Consider the following 12,276-nt stretch of genomic DNA (forward strand, 5'->3'; position numbering starts at 1 on the left):
TATTAGAAGCAATAAAAAAACCCTACAAAATATCAAAGGGGCTAGCCAGTAAAGGTAATACCTGAGAAACTTAAATATTTTTTTTTCCTGATAATGAACTAATAAGCTTTAGATAGGAAACAATGATATTTTGCTGCATTAATGAAGAAGATTAAGGTACAGGGATGGGATTGATGAGGATGAATATTCAAGATATATATCAAGAAAGGGAATTAGTATTAATTGTAATTAAAGTAGGATTATTATTACTTGGAATTAAATTAGGATTAATATTTGTTGGAGTCTAATTAGGATTAGCTAGTTGAGTTATAATATAATTAGAATTTGAGTCATGATAGGTTATTAGAGTCCTAGTAGAATAGGTTATTAGAGTCCTAGTAGACTTTGGATTTCTTAGAGAAGCCTATAAATAGGCTAATCAATGTAAATCAAAGGAATGAATTTTTTTATGAATAATATTATATTTTCTTTCATTGCAAGGTTGCAACCCTCAATGGTGAGACTCCATTGATTTTCTTCTAGGTGAGACTCCTAGAAGGCCTTAGTGAGACTCTAAGGTTTTCCATCTTTTCTTCATTGTTTCTTCTTTCTCTCTATTTCTTATTTTATAATTTTCTCTACCACAAAGTTTATTCCTTGTTCCTCTCCTTACACCCTAAAAATAAAACCCTAGCCCACCTACCCTTGAGTGTAGGCAACCATCCTAGGGTTGTCCTACATCAATTTTGGTATCAGAGCCAAAATTCTTGGCTTGAAGGCATATGTAATTGAGGAGTGGAGCAACGTATGCAAACATGGTTGAAGGCTACAACTTTTTTATGCAGCCATTGGTTAACATACCAAGGCTAAATGAAGAGGAGGATTAGCTAGTTGAGTTATAATATAATTAGAATTTGAGTCATGATAGGTTATTAGAGTCTTAGTAGAATAGGTTATTAGAGTCCTAGTAGACTTTGGATTTCTTAGAGAAGCCTATAAATAGGCTAATCAATGTAAATCAAAGGAATGAATTTTTTATGAATAATATTATATTTTCTTTCATTGCAAGGTTGCAACCCTCAATGGTGAGACTCCATTGATTTTCTTAAATCAAATCCAAGACGGTGAACCCTCCTATCCTACGCCTACCAGACTTTGAGAAAGCATTTGAGGTGGCCTGTGATGCTTCCCATGTGGGAATTGGAGCAGTCCTTAGCCAAGAGGGACATCCTGTGGCTTTCTTTAGTGAGAAGCTCAATGGGGCAAAGAAAAAATACTCCACATATGATCTTGAATTCTATGCAGTGGTGCAAGCAATTAGGCATTGGCAACATTATCTCAGTTACAAGGAATTTGTTTTGTATTCAGATCATGAAGCCTTGCGATATCTTAATTCTCAAAAGAAGCTTAACTCTCGACATGCAAAATGGAGTAGTTTTCTTCAACTGTTTACCTTTAATTTAAGGCATTGTGCAGGGATTGAAAATAAAGTAGCTGATGCCCTTAGCAGGAAGACCCTTCTCTTAGTAAACATGTCAACCACTACAATTGGATTTGAAGAATTAAAGCATTGCTATGACAATGATGCTGATTTTGGAGATGTTTATTCCTCTCTTTTGAGTGGTTCAAAAGTAACATGTATTGATTTCTAGATTTTAGAAGGGTACTTGTTTTATAAAAATCGTTTATGCTTACCAAGGACTTCTCTACGTGATCATGTCATATGGGAACTTCATGGAGGCGGAATGGGCGGACATTTTGGACGAGATAAGACCATTGCTTTGGTGGAAGATCGCTTCTTTTGGCCTAGTTTAAAGAAGGATGTTTGGAAGGTTATCAAACAATGTCGAGCATGTCAAGTAGGAAAAGGTTCAAAGCAAAATACGGGGTTATATACGCCATTACCAGTTCCTTCCAAACCTTGGGAAGACTTGAGCATGGATTTTGTACTTGGATTACCAAGGACACAATGGGGCTTTGATTCTATATTTGTTGTGGTTGATAGATTTTCCAAAATGGCACATTTTATCCCATGTAAGAAGGCTTCGGATGCTTCTTATGTTGCTGCCTTATTCTTTAAAGAAGTAGTTCGATTGCATGGATTACCACAATCCATTGTCTCTGATCGCGATGTCAAGTTTATGAGCTATTTTTGGAAAACCTTGTGGGCCAAGCTAGGTACTCAATTAAAATTTTCAAGTTCTTTCCATCCTCAAACTGATGGACAAACAGAAGTTGTCAATCGCAGTCTTGGTAATCTGTTGAGATGCATTGTGAGAGATCAGTTGAGAAAGTGGGATAATGTCTTACCACAAGCCGAATTTGCTTTCAATAGCTCCACTAATCGTACTACTGGGTACTCACCTTTTGAAGTGGCATATGGGCTAAAACCTAAGCAACCTGTTGATCTTATACCATTACCTACTTCTGTCCGCACCAGCCAAGATGGTGATGCATTTGCACGTCATATACGAGATATACATGAAAAGGTACGAGAAAAAATCAAAATCAGCAATGAGAACTATAAAGAGGCAGCAGATGCACATCGAAGATATATTCAGTTTCAAGAAGGTGATCTAGTGATGGTTCGTTTACGACTAGAAAGATTTCATCCGAGCACATATCAAAAGCTTCAAGCTAAGAAAGCGGGTCCATTTCGGGTACTAAAGCGGTTGGGTGAGAATGCTTATTTGTTAGAGCTCCCTTCAAACTTGCATTTTAGTCCAATATTTAATGTGGAAGATTTACATATCTACCATGGCCATCACAACGATGTAAGTGAAGAGTTGGATCTTCAATTACCACCTACTCTTAACCCACGTCCTGAGATCGAGTATGTTCTTGATGATCAACTTGTGTCTACTCGACAAGGCGGATACCAAAAATTTTTGGTGAAATGGCGAGGCAAACCACATTCCGAGAATACATGGATTACGACAACGGATTTTCAGAAGATTAACCCCGATCTCTATGAATTGTATCAAGCATCTAACTCGTCGGAGCCGAGTTCTTTCAAGCCGGGGAGAATTGATGGGGAAAAGCCTTTTAAAGTTTATTCAAGGAAGAAAGGGAAGACCTAAGTAAACTTTAAGTAGGATTAATATAATTAGAATTTGAGTCATGATAGGTTATTAAAGTCCTAGTAGAATAGGTTATTAGAGTCCTAGTAGACTAGGTTATTAGAGTCCTAGTAGAATAGGTTATTAGAGTCCTAGTAGACTTTGGATTTCTTAGAGAAGCCTATAAATAGGCTAATCAATGTAAATCAAAGGAATGAATTTTGATGAATAATATTATACTTTCTTTCATTGCAAGATTGCAACCCTCAATGGTGAGACTCCATTGATTTTCTTCTAGGTGAGACTCCTAGAAGGCCTTAGTGAGACTCTAAGGTTTTCCATCTTTTCTTCATTGTTTCTTCTTTCTCTCTATTTCTTATCTTATAATTTTCTCTACCATAAAGTTTATTCCTTTTTCCTCTCCTTACATCCTAAAAATAAAACCCTAGCCCACCTACCCTTGAGTGTAGGCAACCATCCTAGGGTTGTCCTACATCAATTTTGGTATCAGAGCATATGTATTTTCATAGCCGTCATGTTGAACTTTTCTATCAAAGAGCCAAGGTCTTCCAAGTAAAATATGACTTACTTTAATGGGTAAGACCTCACACCATACAGACTCTTCAAAGTCCTTACCAAAAAGGAATGTTACTAAACAACGAAAACTTACCGGGATAGAGGTGTCATTAACCCATGCTACTCGGAATGGATTTGGATGTCTCTCTGTTTTAAGGTTTAGCTTCTCAACAAGTTCTTGTGAAGCTATGTTCAAACTGCTACCTCCATCAATGATCATGGTGCATAATCTCCCTTGGCAAGAAATACGTGTTTGGAAAATGCTAGTACGTCGCCAATCTTCTTCTCCTTTTACTTTTGGAACGGTTAATAAAGGTCGTACTACAAGACTATGTCCTTCCGTCATACCATCATAGTAGTCACATTCTTCACTAACTTCATCTTCATTGTAGGTCTCTTCTTCCTTTGGGTAACTTTCCAATTCAGATTCTGGTTCTTCAACACAAAAGTGTAAACTTTTGGTTGGGCATACAACAGCATAATGACCATGCCCACCACACTTAAAGCATAAAGGAGTCACGTCTACTTTTCTATCTCCATTACTCATTGAATTTTTACCCTTATTACCATTCTTATAAGCCACATTCGAAGTTTGTTGAGTGTTGCCCCCACCATTCACATGATTAGGAGTTTTGAAGTTTGACGTGCTTAAAGGTTTGCTTGCTGTCCTGTTGGAGAAAGTGCTCCCAATTTGTGAACTTGGACGCCTGGAAACCCGGAATTTGAGGCCTTCTTCTATTTTGAGGGCTAGTTGATAAACGTCATCTACGGTATAAGTGTGTGCAGCTATCATCTCAAGTTGAATCTCCATTCGAAGTCCAGCTCTAGCATCTTCCAAACTCGTGTTGCTTGTCAAGGGAGACTATGTACTTTGATTATTGATGGAGGTAGTTGTTCTAATCTAGCTTCAGAGGAGCTTGTTGAGAAGCTTAATCTAAAGACAGAAGATCATCCAAATCCCTATCAAATAGCATGGGTAAATGACGCATCTATTTTGGTGAGTTCTCGTTGTCTAGTGACGTTTAATTTCAGTAATAATTTTGAGTTATCAGCATGGTGTGATGTTTTGCCGATGAAAGTTGCCCATATTATGCTTGGAAGACCATGGCTTTTTGATGAAAGGGTCCAACATGATGGCTATGAGAACACTTACACACTTGTGCGCAATGGGCGAAAGAAGATCCTTCGTCCAATGAAGGAAATTCCACCACATAAGCAACCAGAGGAAAAAGTAGCACCCTTGAAACTAGAAGAGCCATCAAATATTCTTATTAAAAAGCAAGTCGAAGTTACTAGAAAAGACGAAGAAATCATCAATGATGAATCTAGAAAGCCAGAGGTGATGAAACTAATCTTAGATCAACCAATAGAAGAGCTCAAAGAAGTTGAAGAAGTTTCAGAAGAATCGATGTTTGACTTCCCAAGGCCAAACATTATCGTGAGTGGTGGCAAACATGAAGAATCTGCTGAAATTTCTTTTGAATATAGGGAATTCAAGAATCTTATTCTTCCACAAAACAATTTACAAGAAGAGTGTGGGAAACAACTTCCCACAAGTTTGTTGAAGACACATAATTATTTCGAGAATTATCAACTTGTTGTACAACATCAAAAAGTTTTTCAAAGTCTAGTATTTGTCTTGCATGAAATTGAAAAAGTTCAAGAGATCTTGAGATCTTGTCTTACAATGGGAAAGAGACGACGAAGAAAGAAAGGGTGGAAAGCATTGCTCGGAATTTCAATTGATCGTGGAAAATCACTAAAACTCGAGGTCGAGTTTTTTTCAAGTCAGGGGGAATTGATGAGGATGAATATTCAAGATATATATCAAGAAAGGGAATTAGTATTAATTGTAATTAAAGTAGGATTATTATTACTTGGAATTAAATTAGGATTAATATTTGTTGGAGTCTAATTAGGATTAGCTAGTTGAGTTATAATATAATTAGAATTTGAGTCATGATAGGTTATTAGAGTCCTAGTAGAATAGGTTATTAGAGTCCTAGTAGACTTTGGATTTCTTAGAGAAGCCTATAAATAGGTTAATCAATGTAAATCAAATGAATGAATTTTTTATGAATAATATTATATTTTCTTTCATTGCAAGGTTGCAACTCTCAATGGTGAGACTCCATTGATTTTCTTCTAGGTGAGACTCCTAGAAGGCCTTAGTGAGACTCTAAGGTTTTCCATCTTTTCTTCATTGTTTCTTCTTTCTCTCTATTTCTTATCTTATAATTTTCTCTACCACAAAGTTTATTCCTTGTTCCTCTCCTTACACCCTAAAAATAAAACCCTAGCCCACCTACCCTTGAGTGTAGGCAACCATCCTAGGGTTGTCCTACATCAGGGATATTCTCCAAAAGCAAAATAAGGTAATAATAAGCGACTAGAAAAATACAATCATGTATACCCGAGGGTCATGGGCACCTACTAAACAATCTGCCTAGACTAAGTTGACTTGGCTTTTGGGTTTCCAATGCAGCCTCAGTTTCTGAAGGGATTGAGATGAATCCTTAATCAAAATATCAGCCTTGGCTGGTCAAAGTAAAATATAAGATACAATGAATACCTGTATTTTACTGTAGACATACCAAAATGGCAGGAGTAGAAGCAAGAAAACGACCTGTACATATATAGAATTAAAAGTAACATTTTGAGGCTGAGATAACTAAGAATGAAATAACAGAAAAGGAAAATAATTCACATGGTACTATGGTTTTGTTGCATGCAATCTTTGGTTACCTGAACATATGACAACACTATTGCAATCCCCAAAAGGCCAACAATATTAGCCAGGAGAATGTTGAGAATGAATGGAAGGGAATCATCGATTGTATAAAGATCTGAAGACATCCTACAGAATCCAATCAATAAATAGAGTTAAACCATGTAAACTCGTACAATCTCTGGCACAACATCTTATTCTAACCTGTTGAGTATTCTTCCACCTGGTGTCTTATCAAAGAAATGCACTGGTGCATTGATAAGCTTACTAAGTAGCGTATTGTGCACCTGAACTGCAGCACGTAAGCCTCCAAAAGCAAATGAGAATGCCCGCACCAAAGTTAGAAATGAATTTATGACACAGAAGATGCAGAGTACAACCTGCAACATAGATTACCAGGTCAACAAAGATGGAGATTAAATTCACTCAGGTTCCCTTACTTCTGTGAGTATTTTCTTCGGAAGTGAGATATCATGATGATGTGGAAAAGAGATGCTCTGTTAGAACTTATATTTATACCCTAAAATGACATTGATTAGTCCATCATAAAAAAAAATTGCCCTTCCTTCATTATTTTTGTCCACAGTTTTTGTTTAACAAGTACTTTTGTTTGGCATAACCACTCACAGACTAAATTCAGCTATTGCCCTTTTTGTTTGGCTTAATCTTGTTACTAGGACCAGTAAGAAACAAAATGCAATTGCTTGCTCTAGTTTTGAGATTATTATAACATAACACACACTGCTTTTGAGATGTTATGAGTTCACTCTCTACTTTTTTTTTCTTACAAGAAACAACAATTTCATTACATTGAAATATTTAGTGTGAAGAAGAATGAGAAATCTTTCCAAAAAGTACACAATCCTCTATATAAAAAAGGATAAACAAGGCGGTTAAGTGTATGCTAGTTCAAAAGATCAAATTTAACTATAATTCACATAGGCATAAAATCTCCTACAAAAGAAATTATATGTCTAGCTCTATGTGTTGTTAATGCACCTGCCATATGATCACCTAACTAAGGAGCCCAAGAGCAGGAACATCCCAACTCCGAAGAAATATCAATAATTTGGCACAACCATCTGTTAAATTTCCACTATTTCTTTCTTCGACACTCATGATATTACACTAGAAGAATCACCTTCTATTAAAAAATTGGAGAAACCTAAAGCTTTGGCCTATACCAACCCTTCCAAAAGGGCTAGAATTTCCGCCTCAATGGCTAAACCCTGGCCTGCAAGTATAGAGAAAGCTCTCAACACTGTGATCTTTAATCAACCCTCAAATTCATAATTGCCTTGCCTAAAGAACATCCATCAAAATTTAGCCTCACAAAGCCTACTTGAGGTGGCATCCATTCACTAGGTATCTCCTTGGTTAGTCTCATTGTTCTGCAAACTAGGTTTTGTGGAAATTTGGTTTTAATGACCAGATTTGGTTGACCTACTATCCTATTCAATTAGAAGATATTTAGTTTTAATTTGGTAAATATATGGCCTCAAATAAGGTGGGATCTGACTATATTTTTTATTTTCTAGATTTAGCCATGTAAATCCCTAATTTTAATGGATATTCTCATAACTGTTATAGCTATTACAGTTGTATTGATTTTAAGGGATCTTCACACAGCTGTTATAGCTGTGTATTCTATATATCCCTCTCTTGTATTTGACGTAAGGTATCAATGAAAATTTTAGAGTTTTCCCCTCTAAATTCTTGATGGTATCAGTGCCAAAACCAAAACTGATTAGAGTTTTCCCCTCTAAATTCTTGATGGTATCGGTGCCAAAACCAAAACTGACCATATTCAAATGGTAAAATACAGTATGGCTACTGAAAAGATGGGTCAGCCTCGAAGGTATCATCCGGGTCAGAAAATATTGTTCCCTCTCCTCAAATTAGCTACACAATCGATTATCGGACACAAGTTGAATAGCCAGAATTACATGGAGTGGTCACAATCTGTCTTAATGTTCATATGTGGGAAAGGCAAGGATGATTATCCCATTGGTTAGGCCACTGCTCCATCCACAATTGATTTGAAGTACAAGGTTTGGAAGGCTGAGAATACCATGGTAATGTCATGGCACATCAACTCCATGACTAATGAGATAGGTGTTGACTTCATGTATTATGAAATGGCTCAAGAGATTTGGGATGCAGCAATGGAATCCTACTCCAACAATGAGAATACTTCACAACTACTTGAAGTTAAAGGTATGATTCATGACCTACGACAAGGAGACCTTTGTGTCACTCGATATTTCAGTACTTTGAATCGTTTTTAGCAACAACTTGATCTTTTTAATGATTCTAAGGTTTGTTGTCCTGAATGTAGCCTCAAATATAAAAAGGTTGAGGAAAAAGAGAGGATTTTTAAATTTTTGTCAGGATTAAATCAAAACCTAGATGAAGTGAGAGGGAGAATACTTGCTATAAATCCACTTCCATCTATTCGGGAGGTTTTTTCTAAGGTGAGAAGAGAGGAGAGTAGGAAGAAGGTCATGTTAGGAGGACAAACAACTGTGTATAAAGGGTTTGCTCTTGCTGCCTGCAACTCTAACATCCCAGGACTTGATAACTGCACCAAAAAAGGAGGGAGACCATGGTTTGAACACTGTTGTAAACCTGGACATACCAAGAAACTTGTTGGGTTCTTCATGGCAAGCCTCTAGATTGGAAACCTTGTGAAAATTGAGGTTATGCAGCTACTGGAGATGAACAACCAGCACCAGAAACTACTCCTTTCAGCAAGGAGCAACTTCTACTTCTCCAGAAAATGTTTGCTCAACAGCAAACACAACCAGTCCACCAGAGTCCTCCTAGTCCAAGCAAGTCCAACCCTACTTCGGGTGTTGCAGTTGTTGCCCAAACAAGTAATACTCCCACTACTTTGGGCATTCAGTTAAAGAAAAATAATCCTTGGATCATTGACTCTGGTGTTTCTGACCACATGACTGGTAATGCCTCATTCCTTCATGATGTTACCCCTTGTTATGAAGACTTCATGGTGAGAATTGCTGATGGATCCCTACCCAAAGTGGTTGGAATAGGATCTGTTATGATTTCTCAAAAATTGATTCTGAAATCGATGTTATTGGTTCCTACATTAACTTGCAACCTAATATCTGTGAGCAAACTTACAAGAGATTTGAAGTGTGTTGCTAATTTTTCACATACATGTTGCTCATTTCAGGACTTGGCATTGGGGAGGATGATTGGCAATGCTGAGGAGTGTGTGAGGCTTTATCTCCTACAAAAGGTTGACAATCCTGAAAAACAAACTCAAATTGTAAGGGATGTGTCATTTCCTATCTTCTCTATGTCCAATAATGAAAGTGCCATTATGTTGTGGCACTATAGGCTGGGGCATCCTAATTTCTTGTACTTGAAAAAACTTTTTCCAAACTTATTCAATAAAACTATTGCCAAATTGCTCCAATGTGAGGTGTGTCAATTATCAAAGCATGTTAGGAATAATTACCTTATCCAAGGTTATAAACCATCACAACCTTTTACAATCATTCAAAGTGATATTTGGGGACCATCTAGGGTTGACAACATTTCTGGTAGTAGATGGTTTGTTTCATTCATTGATGATCATACAAGGGTAACCTAGAAATTCCTTATGAAAGAAAAGTCTAAAGTAAAAACCATCTTGTTAACCTTCCATTCCATGATCAAACACAATTCCAAACTATGATTAAAGTTTTTTGTTCTAATAATGACTAAGACTACTTGAATACAATATTGGGTGATTATTTAAAAAATAATGGGACAATTCAACAAAGTTCATGTCTTGAGACCCCTCAACAAAACGGAATTGCTGAAAGGAAAAATAGACACCTCCTAGAAGTTGCACGATCTCTTATGTTTTCAATGAATGTTCTTAAACATATTTTAGAGGAAGATGTTCTAATTGCAACTTGTCTAATTAATAGGATGCCCTCTAGAGTCCTAAATTTTAAAACTCCTTGTCAAACGCTTCTCCAATCCTACCCTCACATTCGAATAATCTCCTTATTACCCCTAAATATATTTAGGTGTATAGTTTTTGTCCATATCCACTCCCAACATCGAAGTAAACTTGATCTTAAAAGGATAAAGTCTATTTCTTGGTTATTCAGAACTTGATTCATTAAAGGCATTACTTTGTTGGGTGCATCTGAAAAACTAAAAAACATTACAGTCCATTTATAAAGACCATGCTTAGTTTCAAAGGCCATTTTCCACTCATCACCTTCTCAAAACCCAATATGATGATAACCACTTTTAAGATCAATTTTAGAAATACCTTTGCTCCATGCAACATATCTAGCATATATTCTAGTACTAGGATTGGGTATCAATACTTTTCCTTATTTGATTTATTGCTCAACTATCAATGCACATTCCTATGTAGTATCTTTCTTTGGAACTACATACAAACTCATTGATTCTCTTATAAATCCCTTCTACAACAACCCTTCCAGTTACCTTTGAAGTTCTTCATGTATTTTTAAAGGCATTCAATATTGTGGCAGGTTTCGTAGGTTGGCTCCTAGTACTAGATCAATACAGTACTTTATGTTTCTTTTTGGAGGCAATCTACTTGGTAGCTCAGTAGGAAATACTTTTGCAAAAATTTTCTAGCAATGCCTTTGCTTTATTAGGAACATCTTGTTGATCTTCTAATATTTCTTTCACCAACAGAAAAAAGGAAACTCCATTAGCTTCAAATTCATTTAAAAAGCATTGAACATTCACATAAAATTGTTCATGTTCTACCATAGACTTGACAAACTCTTCTTTTATCAAGACAAGTAATACCTTAAGTTCATTTTTTTAGAAAGCATAAACATTCTTCTCTCCATGGTAGATACTTTAATTGTCAAATTATCATGACCTTCCTACTAACAAATGGTAGGCTTCCATTTCCACCACATCGCATAAAACCTTATTTGGATAGTTTTTCCCAATTGAGAAGGGTGTTAGACACTAATGCACTACTTTTATTTCACCTCCTTTTTTGAACCAAGCAATTCAATATGGCTTTGGGTGTGGCAACACTTCCAAGTTGGGCTTTGTCACCATTTCTTTAGAAACAAGATTTTCACAACTCCCCTAATCAATAATAGCATTGCAAAGCCTCCCATATGAAGAAAATCTAATTTTAAAAATATTGTTTTTCTGTTAATCACTTTTTAATGCTTTTGGAGTTAACATGGAACGTCTCACTACTAAGTCTAGAAGACCATGGTCTTCATATGTGATTTCATCTTCCATGAATTCCAGCAACCCTCCTTCATCATGAGGTTCCATCACTACCTCCTTGTTATCTTTATCCTCCCATTCATCTTCATTAATCAGTAAGTTGTTGGCTTGTTTCACTTATCAAAAAAGTTGTTGGCTTGTTTTCGACAATCAGAAGATACCCTATTTTCCACAGTTATAGCATATTATTCTACATCCCGTTGGTTGAAATGAGTTGTTACCATTTTTGAGAACATTATTTCTCATTATTGCATGCCCTTGGCCTTGGTTGTGAGCTTGGAAGTAAGTGTTTGATCTAGAATTCTGTCAATCATCAATCACTGCCAAGATTTTTGCTTGACATCTCCTTACCACCTATTATCCTCCAATTGATTAGGCCCCCTTAAACTCTTGATCAGGTGGTTGTTAGACCATCTTTGTTGACTTTCAACCTTTATTGCTAACTGCACAGCACCAATTTTTGTCTAACAAGGTTGTAGTTCCACAAAATTTCCAACGTTTGGCCTCAATCCTATCAAATAACGATGAATGGCCTGCACTTTCATTTCAATTAGTTGTACTCTAGTTCACATTTTGTAAAACTCATTAGTGTATTTTCGCATAGAGTGTTTGTAACAACCCTAGTTTTAATAATAATGCTTTTGAAGTTTCCTTTTAACCAACTTCTTACTAAGCAAGTAA

At 36.3% G+C, this 12,276-nt stretch overlaps 1 protein-coding gene and 1 long non-coding RNA gene across 6 annotated transcripts in view; one reads left to right on the forward strand and one right to left on the reverse strand.

Annotated features, from left to right (window-relative positions):
• LOC100251858 (ABC transporter C family member 13) overlaps positions 1–12,276 on the reverse strand; it is a 191,096-nt gene that overhangs the window by 18,525 nt on the left and 160,295 nt on the right. For 4 of the 5 annotated variants that reach the window (XR_009466598.1, XM_059739701.1, XM_059739704.1 and 1 more), the window contains 3 exons: positions 6,547–6,722; positions 6,360–6,471; positions 6,187–6,240 (listed from right to left, as the gene is read on the reverse strand). Coding sequence is in view for 4 of the 5 variants with exons in the window: in XM_059739701.1 (XP_059595684.1) it covers positions 6,187–6,240; positions 6,360–6,471; positions 6,547–6,722 (342 nt within the window). In the remaining variant the exon portion in view is untranslated. The remainder of the gene's footprint in view (positions 1–6,186; positions 6,241–6,359; positions 6,472–6,546; positions 6,723–12,276) is intronic. The other variant, XM_059739702.1, reaches the window with a different exon arrangement.
• LOC132254321 (uncharacterized) lies at positions 2,859–3,253 on the forward strand. Its single transcript, XR_009466599.1, has 2 exons — positions 2,859–3,106; positions 3,155–3,253. It is a non-coding gene; the product is annotated as an uncharacterized LOC132254321 (long non-coding RNA).

The sequence above is a fragment of the Vitis vinifera genome, chromosome 9 (assembly GCF_030704535.1).
Source record: "Vitis vinifera cultivar Pinot Noir 40024 chromosome 9, ASM3070453v1".
Lineage (NCBI taxonomy): Eukaryota > Viridiplantae > Streptophyta > Magnoliopsida > Vitales > Vitaceae > Vitis > Vitis vinifera.